Source organism: Corvus cornix, chromosome 11 (assembly GCF_000738735.6).
Source record: "Corvus cornix cornix isolate S_Up_H32 chromosome 11, ASM73873v5, whole genome shotgun sequence".
Classification (NCBI taxonomy): domain Eukaryota; kingdom Metazoa; phylum Chordata; class Aves; order Passeriformes; family Corvidae; genus Corvus; species Corvus cornix.
The window spans coordinates 20,786,125-20,809,705 of NC_046341.1; the positions used below are offsets into that span (position 1 = coordinate 20,786,125).

The following is a 23,581-nucleotide window of genomic DNA, read 5'->3' on the forward strand; positions in this document are numbered from 1 at the left end:
GAGCTGCCGTGTGCGGCTCCACATCAGTGGTCCGATGGTTGTCTGGTGTCTTTAAAAATTACCAACGCCACATAATGTCAAACTCTCGGTCATCAGTAGCCACGCGATACTCCCTCGAATCATCGAGTGCACCAGATAGATCAGGCCCCCGCAGACTCAGGGCTAGGAAAAGGGCAGCAACGACTCTGAGAAACAGATTTTATTTAAATCAAGGTGTAAGGCGGACTCCATCCTGAATCAAAATCGAGGGAGTTGTGGATTTCATTGTACTCTTAACCAAATACATGTCAAAATTTGCCTAACCACGTTGTTTTACGAGCTGTTCAAGAAGAATTTGCACAGAAATCAGGGCAGAAGTCAGAGAGTTCAAACCTTCCTTCAAAGAGCTTCACCCCTGAACGCTTTCAGGTATCTCTGTACCTCCTTGGGAAGTCCTGTATCGAGAGAGAAACGTTTACTGAATGTATTTTGTACAAAGACCAGTATTCACCAGTAGGACCCAAGTGTTCAAAATTTGGATTTTAATTTCCAGTGTTACCTCTTCCCCCCCAAAAAAACAAACAAAAAAGAAACACTGCAATTTGTGCTGAAGATTCTATCAATCCACAACTTTTGTAAGTATCACCAGTTTCTTTGAAGTCCTTGAAAGTAAATCAAAACAGAGTCTTCAGAGATTCCTGCCCTTAACAGGTAAGACTTCTGTATATTTTCTATTTCTGTTCATTTGTATTCATAGAATTGGTTTCTTTCAAAGTGAAACTACTGGAGTTTCATGTGATTTCAGGTATCCATAGGAAATATTTACACGGTTCCGTGCGAATAGGGAGTACTCTGTTTCATTTAGGTCTAATTCACTTAGAAACGATAGAGTGGAAGCCACAGACACGTATCGATGAGCATTATCTTTTCTCATCATTACTAAGCACTTAGCTAGAACATACAGTGGCAAAATGAGTTGTTAGTGTGTTTGCTGTTTCTGTTTGTTTAGGAAATAATTGTTCCTGAATAGTCGATACTATGTGACTTTGACTTAACACACCGGTTTAAATAAACCTTTTTTACACAATGTTAACAGAAAATCTTTTGAGCGTTTTGTCTGATGAATTCAAAGAGTTGGGGTAATCAAATACTGAAGCTTTTTTCCCCATTTTTTGCATCCCAGTGGTATTTCCTTCTCCATGGTAAACTCTCTCATTTACAATTATTAAACCAGGTGACAATTGCTATTTGTTGCTGTTAAGTAAGACAATAACTCCAATGTCTTCTTTTTTAATTGCAATGAAACTAAAATATTAGTAGAACTGAATCGCTTATGTTTAAAATAATTTTTTATAGAAATTTGTCTGGTGAAAAAAACCCCAACAGTCTGCATTTTTTAATGAAAGGTCACATACTTGCCAGTGGAAGTAAGGCTGAAATTGAGCCCTAAAGCCATAGGTGGACTTCAGGCTTTTGTTTTCCAATACATAGTTTTCCACATCTGGTTCTGTACTGGTTCATCAAAAAGATCAGGCATAGAAGTGTCTTGCTGTGTCTTTTGTTGTGTTATTTAAAACCACTTCTTCAAATAGATTTGTTGCTTAGTTGTAAGTCATGCGAGTCACTGGAACTTCAGACTAAAATTGGTATAATCGATGTATAAAACAAAAAAGCAAAAACTTGATTCATTTAAAGGCTTTTTAAACCACATTAAAGAAAGAAAACAAAAATATAAGTACAGGAAGTATAAAAATCCCATCTTTTTACAAACAAACAACAAAAGGAGACAAACTAATCTCTGCCTTATCTTGCATTCAATGGGAATGTTTCCCTGAATATTCCTCCTGACAACTCAGGGCTGTTGTATCAGTTGACAAAACAGTCACCTGAAGGTCAGCCCCTGGGGCATTGCTTTAGCTTCTCCAAAGCGCTACTTTAATTTTTTTAAAGGATTGGAAAAAAAAAGAGATAACACATATTGTTCTTAAATACACAGACTTTCATCTATCGATCTCAGTTAAAGGCAAGGCATTAGCTGGGAAAAGTGGGGATGATTTTGCCCATGTTTCGTCTCAGTTTCCACATAAACTGCAATGTCTTGTTTCCATTGTGATTTCATAGTAGAATAGGCAACGTGTATTAGTTATTTAATAGTAAATGGGATTTTTTTCAGTGAAGATAATGCTGCAGTTGATACATGCAGTTAATACCGCTAAGGTGAAGAAGCAACAGTGGAGCGCTGCACCTACAGTAAATCATATTGTGGTTATCCAAAGCCCTGATACTGAGTTTGTGTACCATTTGCATATCATTTTACTGTTGCTCAGTAAATTTCTTGGCAAGGAAATCTTCTACACCATCTTGTAAATTTGTGACAGTGTCAAAGCAGATTCACACCACTGCTACTACTGTGCCTCATGCCCTATTTTTGCAATTTGCAATCTTTTTTTTTTTTTTTCTCCCTACAAATACTATTTGGAAAGAGAGTGGGGAAAAAAATCGACCTATGATCACCTTTTCTCACTCCTCACCTAGTATTTGCCTACAGTAGGCAGACATTTGCTTCATTAAGAACTGCAATCTTCAGAAATAAAAGACTATACTAACTCAACTGAATCACTGCAGTGAAATTTATTGACATAAAGCAACAGGCTGTCAGGGTTACTGATAAAATCTTTTTGTCTTTCCGATCAGAATCTAGATTTAATATTCAAAGCCACCAACAATAAGAACTGAAATGTGTAGCCATCTGTCAGGTTCAGAATTCAAAAACCTACCTTGAGAAACAGCAGGAGTTGATGCATACTTCTCCCTTCATACAGTATAACTCTAAGGTGCTTTTGCTGGTAAGCCTCTGGGTCTCTCTGGGACAAAAGATGTCTTGTAGGCACCTGCTACCACCATGTAGCCAAAAGGTCTGTAAAATCTGAGATAAGAAACATTGTCTCATCAGAGAGCAGCCAGATTCCTATCTTGGGTATGGAACAGTGCATCAAACAAGTACCCCAGCAGGAAATTAAATTCCCAAACTGGGACTATTTCGTAGCGGCCAAAGAGAAGATTATTGATGGGATTTCATATATTCACACAGTTTTTCATATGATGGGGGAGGAGAAGGAGAGGATTAAGAGACTGAGTGGAGTGATACAAACATATGAGAAATATGTACATATATATCATATATATGTGTCTGCAGTAAGGGTGTTCAGATTCTGGTCCCAATTCTTGTCCCTCTTACCTTTAGTATTGTGGGACAAAGAAATGGGACAACTCAAGCTCTGCCAATTTCCAGCATGGTCATTGTCTAGATCACCTGGCTGCTTTATCTGTGAAAATGCACACAGCCAGTTAGCACCTAGTTTTGCAAAACTAAGAGAGATACTATGCAGAGATAAGAATCATTGCTTTCAGATTCAACACTTCATGCAGAACTGTTTTGCCAATTAACGGGGCAACTTAAAGGACACAGACACCAATGGAAAGAATGGTCTTATTTTACTATGAATAGTAAGGCAACACAAAAGTAAAATGATACATTTACTAAAACGATAGCAACACACTCGGCTTTAACAACAAGCAAAAATAAGCAATTAATGCACTTAATCATTACTATGGAAGAAAGAAAATAGTGACTGAGAAAGATACATCACCAAGTGCCTAAATACTTTACCGTCATCCAGAGTCCACAATTGCAATCGCTGGGGAGCCCCACTTCCTGGAGAGGACCTGGAGAATTCTTCCTGGCAATTGGGAAGATCCTACACAGTGTGTCTACCCATAGGTGAAGTCTCCAAAATCGCCCTGAGAGGGAGTCCAGTTTTTATAGGCCCAAATCAGCCAGTCAAAGTGACTTGTTTATATTTTTAGTGCAGAAACACCTGGGTCTGATGGCACACTTCCCAACTAGATGGGGCCAGGGCTTGGCCAGGGCCCAGGCATCGGCTTTGGAGGGTTTTCCCTAAAATATCATACAAACAAGCCTCTATTAATGTCAGTTGGGAGAGTTTCTTAAAATGATACATTTCTTGCAAATAACTACACAAAGTTATGTGAAAGTTTCTAAAGAAGCTGGTTTGGTGTTAAACAGCTACCTTAAGTGTCTTGGTCATCTATTTTTAGCTAAGTAATACTGATGGTGTTAGTCACATAGTGCCCAGGATTCATCGTGTAAGTCAGCCCTGGCTTGGGCCTGCTGCTCAGGCCTCAGCACATTAAGAACATATTGATATTCTTTAGATGCAAATTCTTAAGCATTTGATGCTTTCTTACAGATAGTGCATGTCCAGTGCACCAGATCATAGATTTTACTCTCTTGTAATATTAAAGATAAATGTCAAGCAAACATCTGTACCTACACAACCCATTTTCTGAATGCATTAATCTATATTTCTAGCCTGTATATCTCAATCTTTACAATGCAGCAACTAAGCCTTCTGATTCATGCAGTAATCATGAGAAAGTTTGCAGTATGAACCCAACTCTATTTAGGGATTCTAATAGCAACCAAAAAGTTAGTGGAGACAAGATGATGAAAAGAGCAGGGACATGGTTTTTTTTGAGGGTAATCGAGTTTTGGAATGTTCTAAACTGCAATTTACATTCCAGGGTTAGAGAGCACTCCCACCCAGTCATTACACAGCTGAGCACTACTGAGACCATACAATCGATATGTGCCTTTTGCAAAAAAAGCATCTTCACCATATGCAGACAAAACCTACAGTGACTTAGTTAAGAAATACTCTATCAGTCCTAATGCAGTCATGATGAAACACCGTTTATCCAAGTAAAGGGAAGGCACAGTCTAATCTGGCAGTTGTGAGGGTGCTGGTGATACACCCTGGACACGGACACTAACAATGGGGAGGAAGCATGTTATCTCGGACTCCTGATTTTACCACAGAATCTTACTAGATGTGCTGACTTTGCTTTATTCAAAGAATCCCCCAGCAACGAAGAAAGGCTGCATTTTGTCACCAGCATACATTAGAAATTGTCTTTGGTATTGTATCATGCAGAAATTCCTGCAAATTTTTATTTTACACATAACCATGATAATCATCATTGTTGTTAATTGAGCCTTTGGCCTGACTACAGGCTCTTAAGACTTTATTTGGAGTAATAGCTGTAGCCTTTCAATGAGATCAGTTTTCACTAAAGCCAGTGACAGCAGTGCAAACTCGAAAGATGGTCACATTAATGTTGTTTTAATTGCCAGATTGTATCAGCACAGCCTGCGCAAGCAAATGACTCATTTATCTTCAAATAGTTTCTATGTATTGCATTGGAATTTTATACTGATTTGCAAAATTTTAATTTTAAAATCCTTTTTGTCAGATAAGTACCTTTTCTAATAGCATAAAATTTAAAACATTTTTACAAACTCAGAAATTGGAGCAAGTTTCCTACTTTCACCTATTTATATTTAATACATATTTTGATACATTCATCCAGTATCATTAGAATTATTGGGGGAAAAAAAGTAGTGAGGTGAGAGTGAGCAAAATCACAGAAAACAACATTCAGTTGATTTCAAGACAGCAAATCTTTGGATCCCAATTTCTGAGTTACTGACTCTAGCATTCTTCCTTCAAAACGTCTAGTAGACACACAGTTTAACCAGCCTGCCCTGTAGAACCCTCGGGAGACCCCAGTATGTTCAAAGAACCGTTTCCTTTAAGGATATATTTCCAAGGATATTTTTTCATTTGGTAGAAAGATGTTCTCTCCTCAGAGTTTTTTGCTTCACACAACTACACTGTAATTCTAAGAAAGCTTAAAAAAGAGAGAGAATAGGCCAGGGGAGGTGGGGAGGAAGGTAAGTTTGGTAAATACCGATAGAAGTATTGCCATCTTTCAATGCTAACTATGCAGCAAGCTCTGTAGGTTAGGCATGGCTAGGAATAGGAACCAATATCGGCAAATTCCTCACACAAGTGTCCAATAGTATTTGTGAAACCGGTTACGCAATGGAGTGTTTCAGACAGGTTGTCTCTCTGCTGCACGAAAAACTGCAGATGTTGAGGTGGGTCCCGTAGCAGTTTCCCGGAACCTTTCACCGAGATACCGCTGCCCTTTTTAGGGGCCCGCGCTCCGGGACCTCTCCCAGGCTCCTGCCCTTACACATATCAGGGTGCGGGCGGCCGGGGCCCCCCAGAGAGCCCAGGGAGAGCCCAGTCCTGCGAACCGTGCCGGCAGGTCGATACGCACCCCAAAGCCGGTCGCTGCAGCGCGATGTGGCCGTGTGGGCCCTGGGCACCACGACGGTGGTGCTCCTCGCTGCGGGGGGCACCTCCGGGGTTGGGAGCATCCCTCCCAGATGAACGAGCCTGCTTTGAGGGGCAGCCACCCGCGGGGAACCTCGTCTACCCAAGGCGGACCCCCACGGAAAGCTGGTGGCGGCCCTACGGTGCCGTCGCCAGGCTGAGCAGCGCGGGAAGCCGCGGGGAAGCGCCGGGAGGCGAGCGGTGCCTTCGCGGCAGCCAGCCAGACTCCGGCACGCTCCAGTGGAGCACGACCGGAGGGCCGAAAAGGAGCGAGCTGAGCTGCCACCGCGCAGCGAGGCACTGGGCTCCGCTCTCAGTCAGCCACAGCCACCGCCCGTCTCCGAACGAGGGGAGCCTCAGCCGCTCCGCCGGGGCTTTTACAGGAAGTGGCCCGGGGGTCGCTGCAACGACCTCGACAGGACCACTGGGCGGCGGAGGAGCAGCGCCGTGGGGTGGGGCAGCTCCTCCCCGCCACCACCGGAGGTGGGGCTGGGCGGTGCCGTGGGGCAGTGGCGGCATTTCCTCGGGGTCGCGGCTTCGAGGGGAAGAGCTCGTCTCGCAGGAGCGGTGGAAGGACGGCCGGCCGGCCGGCTCGCTCGCCCGCCCGCCCAGAGATGACAGACGCCCTGCTGTCCCGCGGCTGCCAGGCGGCGGAGCCGGCGGGGGACGGCTACTTTCGGAAGGTGGGAGGCTCGGTGGCTGGCCTGGGGCGGGTGGGCTGCGTGCACAGTGGGCTGTGTGCCCGGGGCAGCGCCTCCCGAGGATGGTTCAGGGCTGGGGGGCCCCCCTCTCCGTCGCTCACGGTCTGCTTTCTCCCGGCGGAGCGTCGTGGGCTCCGTCCCATGGCAGCCCACGGGGATGGGGAGCAGCCTTGGGGGGCGATGGGGCAGGGAGGCGAGATGGGGACCTCGCTCTGACAGAGCGCGGCTGCAGGCGCTGCCCGGCCTGGACTCCGGCGAGGGGATACGCCTTGAGCTGGCGGGGCGCTGCGCGGGGACCCGGGCGGCCCTCCCCTGCTTCTGAGCTGGGCGTCACCCTGAAGGACAGGAGCACTTTTAACTTCACAAAACGAGTCAAATTGCGCTTGTCGGCCTTCTTTTTGCTGCCTTTATTTCCCCCCTGCAGCCACCCGCTCTCTTCCCCGTTTGCTTCTCACTGCGTCTCCTCGCGCGCTCTCTAGTAAATTGCCTTATGTACCTGTAAGAAAGTTTACTGGAATAAGGTAACGAAGTTAACAGATTCGTTAGGAAGTTCCTAATGAACACTTGCCCTAATTACTTTTCAGACTGACTGGGCGGCTTATGCCATAACCTGCACCCGAGTTCTTTCTTCACAACAGTAATTATAGTTAAGTATTGCTGTAATGCAGGCAGCCCTGTGGGGTCCTGTGAACTTCACTGGAGGTAAAGGGCAGTAAGTGCTGTTTTCAGAGAGCTTTGATTCGGCCTTCCCTGGCTGTTTTTATGTTCTCAGCACCTGTAACTTTCGTCCATAGGTTTCAAGTCGGGGTGTAGGTACACGGGGGTTTTGGTGTAGATTCTGGATCCAAAACCATGAACCGTCTAGTCTGTGGAGGGGGGGAAAAAAGGCTGCATACATCAGGTTGTTGCTGCCCGCCTTTGCACAAAAATAGCCCCATTACACACTTCAGCAGCCACCTGGATGACATGGTAGGGAGGCACGTATGCTTTGCTTTGTTGCCATCTTTACAGGCTGTTTGATTTTTTTGCCGTAGTATTTATCAAATTCATAAGCTTGCAGGAGCTTAAACAACACCATTGCCCTTTAGCAGAGGAACTGTTTCTAGCTGAAAAGAGCCAAGCTTTACCTGTGCCAGCCATGCTGCAAAGAATCACTACCACCTTGTACATAACTAGACAGACTGAAACAAAACTTTGCCCAAATCTTGTCTGGCTTCTTCATTTGAGTAATTCTACTATAATATTTGGTGAGTAAATTATTTTTTTCTTAGTAGTCTGTAGCAGCTAATCATACAATGTGGCCAAGTTGTAGTTACTTAGTTTTCATAGCTATGTTTTCTACACTGTAGGAAGCTCATAGGCTGCCTTGAGGCATGTTAGTAAAAAAGTTGACTTTTCATGAACTTAAGTTAAAAAAATCAACTTTTCCACCTATTTGTTTTTACTGATAAGGGCTAACTGAAGTTTAGTAGCCAAGTTGTGCCTCAGGTTGTAAGAGTAGTGAATCTCCTACACTCAGAGTTGCTAAAGGACTGAGTTATTTAAGTTAAGTTATTGTATGTTACAGTTAAGGTCACTGAAACAGTGTTAGATCAATGTAAAGCCTATAGGACAGGAATGAAGTTTTTCTCATATATGAAAATACTGTAAGATCAATTTAATATCTAATGATGAGCATCTTTCCTATTGCTTACTGCTTTAAGACATAAGTAATGAAAATGTGGGAATCTGATAAAATCTGAGTGAGCTAAGTGCTGCAGTGAAACGTTCTTTCCTCTGTTCCCTCAGATCTTGGAAAGGTTCAACCAGCTCCTAAGTGTCTTTAATAATGTTATGAACTTCAGATTAGGCTTGATGCTCAGAGCCTTCGGTCCCTAAAAATAAGCAGGAAACCAGCATACCTTGTTATACATTAGTTGAATGGTGTCAAAGGTCAGAGCTTTAATTCTGACTTAGAAGTTCCAGGTGAAGGGGGGAGGAAAAACAAAACACCAAAAAAACCTCACTAAAACAATCCCACTCCTGGAATCTTTAACAGGTACAAGCTGTGAACCCAAGGAGATGCTTTAAATGCAGTATATGCATGTCCCTGTGAATGGTATACTTGGTGATTTCATGTGACTGAAATGAGTGATGGAGCTTTTGGTGGGTGTCCATGGGTCTTTCCCCCTTCCTCTCTGAGTTACCTTGGTATTGCGTTCTCCTTCCTTTTTAAATCACACTATTTGTTTTCCCGAAAGGATTTCAGGGTTGGTTTACCCCTTTTGTTGGTGCAGAATCACATCAATTTCCAAGGATAGTCCTTGTGTTTTTAGGTCAAAAGATGCTTACTTAATTGTTTTTTTTTTTTTTTATTCTGTAAGTTGTGGAGCAAGGTGAAAACACTTGCTTTGCATCGGTCCTGCTCAAACATGGCTTCCAAGCACTCTGTACACAATGAGGTTGCCTTAGACTCTTGATGTTTTCTTTTGATGAATGGATTACTATGGGAAGTGGGCTCAAAGTCTGTATTGCTCTGTTGTGTATTATGCTTTTTTGAAGTTTTAAATACAGCATACCAGAAAGCAGCCCTCAGTATCCCCAAGATGCAGTATGTAAAACAACTTATTTACTTAATTTTTGTTCAGTGCCTTTTTTCTTTTTTAACGTAGGGAGGGAGCCCCATAAAACTGTGACTGGCTAAAAATAGGGACACAGATGCACAGTCGTGTTTCCTGCTCTGACTTCCATTGTCACACTAAAAAGTGACTCTGCCATGTGAGTCTGAGATGTGATAGGTGCCAGCAACTGAAGTCTACTTGCACCCTTTCTCAGATTTACCCTCCCCATTCCCTTCCAGTGATGTCACAGCTGCTCCAGAGAGACCTTTTCCTCTTTCCCTTACCTCGTCTTTTTCCATTATCTCCTTTTTCCCCATGGCAAAGACCTATCATTTATATATGCAAAATTAAATTTTTCCTTAAACCTGAAAGATGCTTTGAGCTGGCTCAATCCTTGTGTGTCTTTTGTTGGTGGTTTTCCTTTTTTGATCATCTAATTTAAAGGAAATTTACCTGTGCCACACAGGGTATGTATAACTCTGTCACTGTTGCCCCTATTCACTTCCTCTTATATCTCCCCTCCAAAACAACCCTCTTCAGCTGTTTGATGAGCTGCAACCAAACTTGTGAGAAGAATTTTACTTTTAAAAGCAGAACAGACAACAACAAGAAATATCCTTGCTGGTGTCCTGAAGAGGATATGGCAAAATGGAAGAAGCACCTTACTTTCCATCAAAAAGAAGATGGAGCTTCTGCATGGAACTTTTTAAGTTCTGGGAAGATAATGTACCAGGAACTGGTTCTGCTACTGTTCTGTTTATCTTGGCTTAGTTTAGTGTACATTGCCAGGGCAAACTGTACCTGTTCTCCTGGATGGTGTGAGTCCTCTTGGACCGTCACCCTCATATCTGGACCTACTCTGTATGGAGTTTCACATTATTTCAGTTACTGATCTGTGAATCAACCATGCATATCCCACACATCCATCCAAATTTTGCCCCGGTCTTTCTTCCCTATGAAAATAATGACAAAACTAATGATAAGAGCAAAGAACAATTTGTTTTAAAAGTAGAGCAAAGCATTTAGACAGGAAGGATTTTTTCAACAGACCAATAGTAATTAAAGCAGGTCTGTTGTCACCTGCAGCTTTGCTTACATGAGATGCTTCTCCCAACCATGGTTATTTTTTACACGTGCTATGGTTGGTTCTGTGATGTCTTTCAGGGTTTTTTAGTTACCTTAGAATTTTTGTGAGAGAAACAGCTTTCTTTCTTTTTTCAAGCTCCTCTCCCCTTCTATTTTCTTCTTTTTTTTTTTTTTTTTTAAAATAGCACACCACCACCCCACTTAATCAGTAAGCTTTTGCAAAGTAAATATCCCCGAGACACATCAGCATGCAGAAGTCAGGATATTTATAATACAATATTCATCCAGTCACAGGATCCAATGCTTGTGTGATGACCTATTAGTAGGGCTATGCCTGCCTTGTTTTTTGGGGGCGTTTTTTGTTGGGTTTTTTTTTTTTTTTCTTGTTTGGTTTTTTGGTGGATAGGAGCCGAGCAAGGAAGAGATACCTAGCAAGTTCTTTCTGCTCTATTTTTCCCACCTTGACTTACTGCTTTGTCACACCTTACACTGGCCATAACTTTTCAAATTTCTCTCATCAGTCAGAAAGTTGCAATAAATGGTAAGAAAAAGCCATAGTTAAATTTTCCAAGGTTACCATTTCTGCAGCTCTCTAGGTATTGGCTGGCTCAGCATGAAGCATCCCAGCTTCAATTTGGTTGTTCTGGATAGCAGTCCACTGTGCTACACAGAGGCAGAAGCAGTAGGACAGCTAGCTTAATGAATCCTTAGATTCTGATCAGTTGAACAACAATGCATATTTTCTCTTTTTTAAAGCTTTGCTTCCATCTGTGAGGCTAGATACTTATCATATAGACCAAGCTGATTCAGAAAGAAAGACTGTATATTAGTCCCCTGTGTCAGGGAAGAAGGCTAAAAGCAGAAGCAAGCTGTTCCATAAATGAAGCACCAGACTGAAAATGATAGGTATGGTAACTAGCTCATGAATCAGCACTTCCCTAATTAGCTCTGCATGTCCTTCCCCTCTTTTTGGGCTTTTTTCTGCAGGGCTTCCCCCCACCTGTTGTTAATGTATCAGTTTACCAACCTGCCACACCTGTCCTTCCACTGAGGTTTAGCTCATGGGGTTCTTTTAAAGTCATTAGTAGCCAGGCAACCGTCAACATTAGCATTGACACAGGAATATTTATTTGGCTATTTGTTCTCTTTCCACTTGTCTTGCAGGACAGAAACAACATAGCAATGATTCATAACCCTTGTCATCCCATATTCACACACATATACAAATTCATAAAACCTAAAACAGAAAGTAGGCCTTCATGTGAAACTAAGAATCATCTGAAACTTGGTTAGTCAAGAGACAGATGTCTCTGATGAAATATGAATGTTGATTTTGCTTAGTGAGTGGAGTTCATGTAGGAAATGCATCTTTGGAGTTCAATACAATTAGTTCTCTAACTTTATATTACTCTCTGGGCCAGGCACTTAGAACTATAAAACACTTGTTCATGGCACAAGTAGACCAGGCTCTGGAAGACCAGTTCTTCCCCACCTCTTTTCTTAAAACAAAAACCAACAACAACAACCAAATCCCTCAGATAAACCTTGTACTTCTGAAAGATCTACAGTATATAGCTAAATTTTCAAAATTGAACTAGTGGTAACATGCAAAAAGAAGCACTAATTGTAGTACTGGAAGAAAGTAAGGAAATGACGATTTAGCAGGACTTGGGATCAGTTCTAGAAATGCTGGTGTGAAATACGCTGTTTGCTGCAATTGCTATTAGAGCAGTTCCATACATACTTGTTATTTAAACATACATGTTTACATACCTGGAGGATATGGCCAGTTGTGTACACTGTTGGGCTTGACAAGCAGCACAGGCTTCACTGGCTGGAAAGGAATGTTTTCCTTTAAGTAAGGAGGCACACCCAGTTTCAACTCTGTGTCACCTTCAGACAGTGTGGCTCATCTTAAAAGTTCAAACCAATACTTTGTAAATCATATTTATGTTAATTTCAAATACTTACTGCTATTACTCATTGCTTGGCAAACAGTCATGATTTTTGCGTTCATCATGACTGATTATCTGATGTGAGCCATGTAGAAATGCTGTTTGGGAAAGCAATCTTGTACATGGAGGAAGATGAAACTAAGCACTTGTTTGGACCTGTTTGCTAAATAACTTTAGTATGCAGAATTTGTGCTTCACGCAGAGGGGTATCTTTCCCAGATGGTGTATTTCTTGTGGGGTTTTTTCACATATTGGTTATTTTTGCTGCCTTCTACACAGACTTCTACCCATCAGTTTTATGGCAGCTTGATTACGATAAAGAGTTTAAACCTGCAAATGAACACAAACTAGCTGAGTGTCCTCATCCCCTGTGCAGGAGATGTAAAAAGCAACATTTTCCAAAAAGTGAAATATTAATTTCTTATAGGCCTTGTGAAGTTAATGGGAGGCATATGCTTGCAACAGGTGAGCATATCCTGAAAACAGACTCCTCTATCCATAAGAAGCCTTTTATCAAAATTGCTGCACTTGCAGGCACACTGGAGGTTATACAGATACCTTGGTCTGTCAGTGCCTTGTCCTCTTAGGGCCCAGGGTTGGTTTTCCTTCCGACAGAGATTAGTGCCTGGGGACCTGAAGTGCAGGGAAACGTCTCTTATGCTTTTTCTCTTTGCAGAGAGTTTCAGATCACTGCTGTTTTGTACTCATTGTTCAGTGGGAGCTTGATCAAAAGTTCATAAAAATGAACAAATCACTTCTATGAGCTTCATGGGCTTGGGAATGAGGCAGTGGATCTTCTGGAAAAATTTTCCAGAAGCGAAGCTGTAAAAGAAGTATTTGAACTATGTCATCAAACATGTTTGGCACACAGAAAGGGAAGGGAGTTCTGGGATGAAGCTGCAGCTTTACAGAAAAATAATGAAGGGCAAGGCAAGGATACATTTTAGAAGGATGCTTGAACTAAGTGGTCAAGAAAGAAGGTGGAAGGAAATACCTGTGCATGAATATGGAGATGACAGGTCTGAGATGAGAATTAAATACTCAAAGTGAATGCAAGGAAGAGGAAATAATTGGTGAGGTTCAAATGAAAAATGTCACAGATAGAAGGGAAGAAGATGAGGCTTTGAATAGCAGTAGTAAAAAAGACTATACAACACAAAATGAAGGAGAAGCAAAGTGGGAAAGAACAGGTGCATCCCAGAAAAAGAACCAGACTAAGAGCAGAAAGCAACAAGACCATGTTATGCACATGAGTTATGCACTAAAGTGTGCCTTGCTTATGTGTATAATTGTGTGTAAAGGAGCGTAAAGTATTTGGTAGTTAAAGGACTACTTCTAATCTGATGTGAATGAATGAGTTTGTGTGTGTTCTCTTGAGTAAAAAGTTCATCTTCTATGTGTCGAGCTTGCTGTGAGCGCTTTCTCAATGAAGAGAACTGTAGGCTTGTGCTGTGGGTGGTATTTCAATGCAGTAATTCAGTGTGGTGTGTTTTTTCAAGTTATGTGCTTCTGAGGATGTTTGCACAAGGTTCCTGTCATTTTACCTATTTATTACAAACTTTTCAAACTACATATGTAAAATTAACAGTATTGGGTTATGTGCCTTCTCAGTTGAACTAGTGTAATCTGGTTTGATGAGCTCATTTCTCTGTTGTCAAGTCAACTGGCTCTCACTTGACAACAAAAACAAGAACTGAGCTTCGTGATTAGAATTTCATGTTCTATTTAAATACTTGCTTTTGTTTAGCTGATATGTCATTGCTTCACCCCTCATAATTAGAGCTTGTCGATAGACTTTTAAATGCTCTTATATCAAAACCAATTTTTTCTAGTCAAAACTAAGAGGGAGAGGTCCAAAATAGCTCATAATTTAGTGGCTGGAATAGTTGAAAGAAGACTTGGGGAGGTCTGAGCCTCCTTCTTGTGTAGCATACAATCCAGCAGGACTCTGATAAGCTTTGTAATGATACCCAGTGAGGCCACTCAAAAGGACATTCTTCATTTAAGGGTAAGCCTTAAAACAGTGGTTATATTTGCTTCAGAATTAGTCTTAAGATTCAAAGGCGTTTGATACCTTTTAAAAAAGGGGTGGCAGGGGCAAAGAATAAAGGTGTGGAAGGGAAATTTCTAATGTATTTTAAAAAGGTGTTAAAATTGTGTTTCCCTTAAACAAACAAAAAGGACAAGCATGCAGTCCTATTAATCTGTATCAGTTTTAGCTTTTCAATGCTCACCAGAATACAATGGCTCAGTCCTGCTCAAACACAGGTTTCAGTAGTTTGAGTCTTTTACTTGTGTAAGGTATGCACATATACGGGAGCATTCTTGTGAATTCCGGATTTCACACTTTACTTTTTAAGAGCTTAATTTGATAAGAGTCTGAAGGTGTAATCATCTTACCCTGTTAAGCTCTATTTAGGTAAATTTGAGATGTAAAGAGATGAACCCGGGGAAGGAGGGATAGGAATTGTACTGAAGGTCTGAGCTACCAGAACGAAAGATCAGAGATCCTTTGAAAGGTTCCTAAAACTGGGAGCAGATTTTTGAGGCCCAAACTTTGAGCACCAAAGTCTATTTTGGACAGAGTTGTACTTCAAGGCTGTATATATCCCAGTACGGAACTCTGATACTTTGCAAGGGTTAAGCAGAAGCTTTGATGGGAGTTGCTGTCTTTCTGGATACTGTTTTCATAAAATCCTAGAAATTTAATAACATTCTGACAAATTTGGTTGCATTTGCAAAATATCTTGAAAATATTTTTAGGGGAGAAGAGACTGGCTCACATGTGTACTTAAGATTTAAAACAAATGTTTTCTGTCTGGATTTTAATGTTAAAATGTACTGTGGTCATGGTTTCTTTTGGTTTTAATGACCAAGTTTGAGACGAGAAATACTGTCATTGATGTCAGATCATCACTGATGTCAATGTAGCTAATTTGTATTCATACAGAACGTATGCCATTAAAGTTCATTTAAATTCAGTGTTAGTCCCTCTTAAGTTTCTTCCAACAGCAACAAAAAACTTGTTTTCTTAATTCTAGGGATGTAATCCTCTTGCCGAAACTGGACGAAGCAAACTGCAAAATCAAAGAGCTGTTCTAAACCAACAGATCTTAAGAGCAGTGAGAATGAGAGCTGGTGCTGAAAATCTTTTAAGGTATAGATCATGCTTTCTTAATTCTCTTGCCCAAGCAAGAATTGGTTAATTTTCTTTTAATTTTGTAGGAGTCTCTTAGCTGTTGTGTTTTCTCCCTTTTCCCCCCAAACATGCTGCCTCTATTAATGTAGAATGATTTGTGAATCTCCCTGAATTTTTTCAAGCTATAGCTCTATAGAGTCATTACTTTCTCTCAAGTGCACTTTCAGTACTGCTATGTTGCAGTAAATGAGCTGAATGTTAGCCTTTCTTAGGTTGCTCTCTTTGTTCAGCTTTATTGCTTGTGATAATGTCAAGCGAACCCTGCTGAATATTGCAATGAGTTCCTTTTACTCCTCAAATCAAATAAAGGTATTGCCACTATGCTCTTGGATTTTCCAAAGATCCTTTAGTTCTGTGCTGCATAGAAGGAAGGACTGTCAGTTGTCTTCTTTATTCCATGTAGTAGTAATGATAGAGGAATAGCAGGGTGGCACACATGTAATTTGAGCTGGGTTACCACCAGTTGCCACCAAATTCTTCCATGGTTTGGCATAACTGGAAGTGATTTTGGTCTTCATCTATTACATTTTTTTAGGATATGTTTTCATATGTCGCTGTCCCCATAGGCATAGCCTTATGTTGACCCTGTCTTAAGGCTGTTACATCCCGTGATTAACTGCTTGGCAAACAGTCTGTAGCTTTCCAATCTTACACAGAAGAACTGAAAACTATCCCAGTGCTCACCTGCAGTAGTTTCCTGTAGTGTCTGTTTCTCTGCAACTGAAGCAACAATGGGTCTTCAAAACCAAAACCTAGTAAATATACTTAAAGAAGTGAAAATGCTTGGATAAATTCAATTTTCTTAAACTTGCCAATAATCAACAGGTTGCCCGTTTTCTGTTACCTGCTTTTATCGTCACTCTTGCAAGAGATGTGACAGGTTGAAAACTTTGGTAATTTTAGCCTCTCTGGCTGACTTAAGTTTGCTTTGTTTTCTGGTAATTGACTTGGAATTTTACTAACTTTTGTATGGTTAACAATATTATTATATCTGTTTTTGAAATGGAATGCTTCATTCAGTTAATGTTTCTGCTTGTCTATTCAGGAGTGTTTTGGAAGGGCTAAAGAGATGAGTAATAGCTCATGTGAAAACTGGTAGCATTTCACCTAAATATCCTAAAGTTCAGTTTCTGGTGCCAGTATTTCTGCTGAAATACTGAAGCTGCTATTTACAGGAGTGGGAACTAAATCTACTTAAAAGTAGAGGAACGGACTTATTTTTAAGATTTTAGAAATCTAAAATGAATTTACACCTGTCGGACTATTAAAACTTGCTAGTTCTTTGAAAGAAGCAATTTTAAAAGTAACCTGATGACTAGTTGTATTTACAGTCTCATAAGGAAAAACATAAACAAGCTTTATGTTTGCAGATTCTATTTGAATTTCATCAAGTTCTAAGAGAAACTGAAACCAATTGCTGTCCACAAGGAGCCTCCTGCAGTAGGACTTGAGAAAAAATCTGGAAATGCAGGTTTCTTTACTTTTGGCTGAAAGCAAGCACTAGGCTTGAAGCACATGGTCCATATAGGGCAAAGACTTTTGTCCTTAGAATTTCTAAAAGTCACCCTCTCCTTTTCATTGTCTTTTTGTTCTGAGAGTTCTGAGTTAAAATTAAATTCAGAGTAGAGTTATACGGATCTCAACAATATCACATTGTCCCTTTTGCCTGGTTGTCACAAAAAAGTATGTGTACAGTGTAAAAAACATGAAAAGGTAATCAAATTAACTCTAATTGAAATGGATGTTCATAGCAATAGAGCCAATAGAGAAGTCAATCTGGATGGAACTTCGGGGTTTCTGAAAAAGATAACAGAATCCCTCCTGTGGAGGATGGTAAGCTAGACCAAACATGGAGCCTTAATATATCATAATTAAAGTGCTTGTAGCATCAAAACTTGCCCATTTATCTCTGTGGTGCTGCCTTTTTCAAGGAAGATCCACTCCACCATATGTTTGTATCCAGTTGGACTTATGAAGGCAACAGATGTTAACATTGCCTAATTTAAGCAATCCAAGGTATTCAATAAAGTACAGCATAGAAAATTCAGAGACAACTAATTTAGAATATAAAAAACAAACTTAGAATTTTAGTCTTGGAATAATTAGTTCTTCACCAAGGTGCTCCATAAAACTGGAGAACTGCTCCAAGCGGAGCCTAGATTTATGATGTGGTTGTTCATAAATATTTATGAGGGTGACTTTTGTCTTAAAATAAAGGTAAATGCAAAATGCTGCAAATTTAAGTTCGTTATTGTCTTAAGATTTGGACTCTAATATAAGGGTACAATATCTTAAGCATGGATACCTTTTATCTTAAACTCATACCTGTGGATTTATAGATACAGATTATTTAAGTATCTTGAAAAGAGTAATATTCTAATGAAATTGTCAGTATGGAGAATCAGGTTAGAAATTGTGATATAAATACACAAGTCATCACACAGAAATGCTCAGGGGGTGTTAAATACCAACATCCATTGTGCTAGCAGTTCAAAGTGTTGCCATTTAAATACATAAATGGCAAATAAAACAAGCAAACCAAATCATATTTACATCCCAGAAAATCAAATTATAGAGAAAGTTGTCTTGTATTAAAAAGATGTGGTTGAAAGATATTTCTTTTTGTAATAACTTTTGGGATAAAGTTATTTTATTTCATTCTTAAGATCAGAAGTCTCAACAGATCTTTACTCAATTTATAAGGTGGGGAAGTCTCTTGAAAAATGTCTCCTGACTTCTCCCACCTCCACCCACCTATCTTCTTTGGGGGGGGGGGGGGGGGAATCACATAATCTGAAAATAGGGTAGTGATTCTGTTTAGGATGCTTTAGTTTTGTTGATTAATGTATCTGAAAAAAGCTTGACCCTTAATCTTACATGGAAAATTTGGCATATAGAAAATCTTCTGTGGCTGCATGCTATTATCTGGAAACTATCCCAGGCACTCTCTTGACAGAAAAACCTAATAAATTCTGAAACATGAGGTCTGGTATCATCTCTTAAGGAGATAAAAAAATCTTAAAAATGCTGAGAATGCTTGGATTGAAGGTTGAAGGGGGGGTCAACCAAGCTTGTAGAAAACCTTTTCCTCAGCAATAAAAAATTGATATGTCTCTGCAGAGCAACCACCAACAACAAAGTACGAGAGCAGGTACTACTGGAATTGAGTTTTGTAAACTCAGACCTGCAGATCTTAAAGGAAGAATTGGAAGGACTTAATATCTCAGTAGAAGTTTATCAAAGTGCAGAGTAAGTATAAAGCTAAGTTATTCAATTATTAACAGATCTTCTGTTTACCCTTCAAAATTGTTTCTAGGTGAGTGCGAATGTTGGACACGAATCGTGTGAAAGAACAGAGGGCTTGATAGGAAGAGCACAGATTTGATGGTAGATTTTGTTGCCTAAGGGTTAGTCTGCTTATTTGTCCTTCTCTTGGGAAATGTATGTACCACTAATCCTTGGATATGAAGTTCCTTTGAAGAGAAGAATATAGTGAGAATTGAAAGCTCTTGAGGCTATGCTGCAAACACTTGTCACTTAGAATTTCCAGTACTGGAATGGCTAATTGGCTCAGTGCATTCTGGAGTGAACGAACTTAGTGATATAGTAATATTTCTTTTCAAATGTGGTGCATGCAACAGTCCTCCCTAGCTGGAGAACAGAAACACAATACTGATTTGATATTCAGAGCAGATTAGGTAATCTTGAATGTGTGCCCTTCAGTGACAGAAAACCACAAATTCCTTGGCTAAAGCAGAGGAATTTCTAGTAGATGAAGTTGGATTTTTCCCAAGATATTTTTCTCCACTTTGAAGAGCACACTAATTTTTAAATTGCAATGGATTATCCTTCAAAGGTAAAACTTCAAAGTTAAGGAGTATTCATTGCCTGCATACTGAAATAATTTCTGTGACAGTTATACGTCTTGTTGCTCCTAAACCAAAATATTTTCTTTTTAACTAACAGCTACTCAAGGTACAAATTGAAATGCTTCATGTGATGGGGGTATAGTTTTGGGTCCCTCTTAGCACTGTTCTCAGTTATTTGTTAAACTTCGTGGTGGATTACAAGGAATTCTTAATGTTGAAGGATGAAGCACATTTCCAGAGAGGTAACTTCCAACTGAATGCTGACTTAATGCAAAACATCTACGTTGTAGTTTTCTCTAACAGAAACTTTTGATAAACTTCCTACCCTCCACCTCCATGGCAAACTTTGACAACTGTTTGATGCAAAAATGTTTTGGGGTTTTTTGGTTGAGGTTTGTTTTTGATTTTTGGGGTTTTTTTGAGATTTGAGGTTTTTGTTCAAGATTTTACTGGTCTTCATGGATGCATGTGAGCACAGAGAGCAGTTATGGAAATGAGAGCAGGGCTCCACAAGTACTATTTCTTCTTCTAGCTACAGACTATTAAAAATATTTGGATTCTCATTGAAGGATGAGCAGTAGGTCAGGCCCCAAGGCAGGCAGAAGCCTTGAGGCTGGACAGCAGTATGCTTGTTATTTTCTCCTGATCCTACTTGCCCAGTCTGTTTTGAATGGAGTTTTTCCTTTCTTATGCTTTTCATTCTAAGCTCTAAATGCTTTTTATGTTTCATCAGCTAAAATAATTAATTTACTCATAACTGCTCTCCAACCTTTAACAGCAAGTAGCTATTAATACTTGCTCTCTGACTATTGTGCATACAGTTGTCAACATGAGGTCACACCCATGGTTTACTGGATTAACCTGTATTGTGTTAAAACAGTCTGAAGGGCTGGCCTTCCCGGTACTTGCACACATCTCAGCTGGATTGAGAAGCATGATGCTATTTCTACTCAGTTCTGGAAATTCAGGATCACTTCCCTAACTGTTCAATACACCCATGACATTGGCTGCATGAGTGTGACACCTTAGCTATGGAAAAAAATTAAATTTACTTTCTTTAAGTGACCAGTGCTGATATCTACAAGGACTGTGGGTGGTACTAGAATTGATTACATCAGTAAGTTAGGGTTTCTTTTCCATGTGTCTCACTTCCTTTTTGAGGAAAAAGTCTTGATATAATCTGTAGTGGAAGTGTTGAGGTTTCTTCTAAAAGCCTCATCAAAAATCAGATCATTTGCACTACTTGAAGTGGTGTTTTGGCTCTGTATGCTGGAAGTCCTTTTCAAGCTAGCAGAGCCACTTTCTGGATTATGAAAGACTCTTCCTCTGCTTAGGAAGCTGCATTCCTACTGCCACCCGGTTAAGGTGGAATACAAAAGCTGGTTTTGCAAATGAGACCATAAATGAATGGGGGATTTTGTAGTTGGGAATGGAATGCTCTAAACACTGATTAGACAGTCAAAAAGTTGTTTTCAGGAAAAATTAAAATATTATATAAACCTTATAATTACTTAAAACTGATCTGTTAAATCTACACAACAAACTATATATCTGGAAGCAATTCTGTTCTTTTTTAAAGTCAGTTCTCATCCTTATTGCTCTTTGATATTCTAGAGGTTGACTTGTCTAGAGGCTACCACCTAGCATTGTCTAGAAACTAAGTAGTTTTTGGACTTTGTACTCCTAGACCTTTCGGTATACTTTGGCCCTGCTTCTCCCTTTGTTACATACATCACTACATGTGAAACCATTGGTAGCACGTAAAATACTGATTATAACTACTGATACTTACCGTGGCTCTTACTGTGGCATATCTCCTAGCAGCTGTGGAGCTAAATTGCAGTGAGCCAGCCTTTGAGAGTCTCCTTTTCCTTGCCTGAAGGAAAAATAGGCTTAAATGAAAAAACAACGCAGGCAAGGAGCTTTCTTCACTCTTCTTGAGAAGTCACAGGCCATTAGGCAGATTTTCTTGTGCAGTAGGGAATTGTTACAAAGCATATACTTTTCCCTTTACCCCATCAGTGTACAAACTTACTGTCGTCAAATAAAACAAAAGTAACTATAACAGACAAGCAGAAAAAAAATTTTGAATATTTTTGCTTTTTTTCCATAGAGAGACTTTCAGTATTCCCTTGGTACCTCTTGGCCTGAAGGAAACCAAAGATGTAGACTTTTCACTCCCCCTCAAGGTAAATTTTACATATACGTTTCAGAATGAAGAGTTAACAGAGATAACTTCCATTTCAGATTTGTTTAAAGAAACAGAAGTAATTTAGGTACAAATTATTTTTTGTTTTGCCCTAAAATCAAGATCATGCTATGTTAAAAATTAACTACCAATTATTTGGGTCATTGCTCCTATCTAATCAGGACAAGGAGTCGGAAAATATTGTAAGAAATTCCCCTTTGGAGACAGAGTTAAACCAAAGAGAATAAAAATTCCTTCCGTGGTTTTGTTTCTAATAAGAGTATTGATTACTGATACAAGTGTGAAAGGAAGTAGTAATGAAGGTTTTACTCAGCATAATGTAGTGATACATCAACTTGCACTAACCAGGGTAGCTCAGTTGGGAAGCAGTGTTGAGCACTTGTTTGTTGGCTAATACACTTTGCTGGCTATTTGAGCCATTGTCTGTATTTTTTGAACTACTGTGTATTGTGCAATATAGATTTTTATCTCACAGTAAACCATCTTGTATCACTGTAGCATTTGTCTCTATTTTTACTTCTGTGGGTTAAATTCCATGGTCAGATCATGGTACCACTTCATGTCATTGCAGCTTTGTTATTTTAAGTGGAATTGCCCCAGTATAGCTTACAAGAATTTGGCAGTCTCTTTCTGTTAACAAGTTTTTATGGTCACTTGATCCCCTTGTCATTTTAAATAACAGGGTCCCTTTCAAAACCACTAAGTGGTGTTATTTTAAAACCCACTGGAGCTGATGTAGGAGATGTTTGGTTCCTTTACATCACAGTGAAATTTCTTGTCTAAGATACCAAATCAAATTATTAATTCTACTGTCTTTTTGTAGTCTCGTTGCTAAATGTTACTGTACTATTGACTGGAAGGGAGTAGACACTGTTAAAATCACAACTGAATCAATTTTGTACCGTTTACAACTGCAGAAAAATAGTTTAGGCTAGTTTTAGATCCTCCAATTTTTTATCTTTTTTTCTCTTCTAGGACTTTATTCTGGAACATTATAGTGAAGACAGTTCTGAGTATGAAGATGAAATAGCAGATCTCATGGATCTGAGACAAGTAAGTTCAAGTATGGTGTACTATGAGGTCTTTTAATATACAGTTGTAAATAACATTTGTATGGAATCAAAATATGACATTATCACTTAGGGCTTACTATGCTCTTACCGACTTCATTTCTGTGACATGGTACATGAATCTCCATTGTTCAAAAGCTTTATAATCTGAGTAAAGAAAAAGTGAAGAAACAGATGAGGTTATGCAAAATGATTGAGCTATTGACACAACTTTGTAAATCTTGTTGATCCAAGACTTGTCTTACCTTACTACATTTTATTTTAAAGTATTTTAAATTTAGCAGGAAGAATGTTGAAGTGGATTAACCTGGCAAAATATTGTAATAGAGTGGTGGGTATTTCTAACTATTGTTTGTTTCCTGTATTATGCTAGAAACATAAGCCTTCTCTGTAGCCTTCATAATTAAATAAAGACTGTAGGTATTCTAATTTTGAGACTTGCCAAACAGCTTCTGTTTGCTTTTTTAAAGGTTGCGTGCTACTTGTATGCAGCTGAAAAACTTTTTGGCATGAATCCATATGGCTTTAAGCTTACTGTTCTCACATTGCACACATTTCTATAATATGCAGAAGTCCAAAGGAAGCAGAGCTTTATCTTTGGGATTTTGGTATTCATCCTGTAACTCAACAGTATGCACTTAATTTTAATC

General features: G+C 39.7%; 1 protein-coding gene and 1 long non-coding RNA gene across 4 annotated transcripts in view; one reads left to right on the top strand and one right to left on the bottom strand.

Moving 5' to 3' along the window:
- Positions 1–184: 184 nt before the first annotated feature.
- Positions 185–23,541, bottom strand: LOC104687380. 2 transcript variants are annotated; one of them, XR_005602867.1, is made up of 10 exons: positions 23,023–23,541; positions 21,445–21,528; positions 16,468–16,535; positions 13,143–13,406; positions 12,403–12,463; positions 3,650–3,937; positions 3,218–3,305; positions 2,757–2,905; positions 1,395–1,616; positions 185–434 (listed from the first exon to the last, which is right to left on the bottom strand). It is a non-coding gene; the product is annotated as an uncharacterized LOC104687380 (long non-coding RNA). The 2 variants fall into 2 exon arrangements; XR_005602868.1 differs by lacking the exons at positions 12,403–12,463; positions 13,143–13,406; positions 16,468–16,535; positions 21,445–21,528; positions 23,023–23,541 and adding an exon at positions 6,187–6,616.
- The window catches only part of RHPN2 (rhophilin Rho GTPase binding protein 2), a 34,610-nt gene continuing 11,456 nt past the window's right edge, over positions 428–23,581 (top strand). Inside the window, exons 1-5 of one of the 2 annotated variants that reach the window (XM_039558122.1) lie at positions 428–690; positions 15,626–15,741; positions 18,904–19,032; positions 21,766–21,841; positions 22,837–22,914. In XM_039558122.1, coding sequence (XP_039414056.1) covers positions 15,713–15,741; positions 18,904–19,032; positions 21,766–21,841; positions 22,837–22,914 — 312 coding nt within the window. In that variant the 5' untranslated portion in view covers positions 428–690; positions 15,626–15,712. Of the gene's footprint in view, positions 691–6,753; positions 6,926–15,625; positions 15,742–18,903; positions 19,033–21,765; positions 21,842–22,836; positions 22,915–23,581 lie in introns of those variants that run through there. The other variant, XM_039558121.1, reaches the window with a different exon arrangement.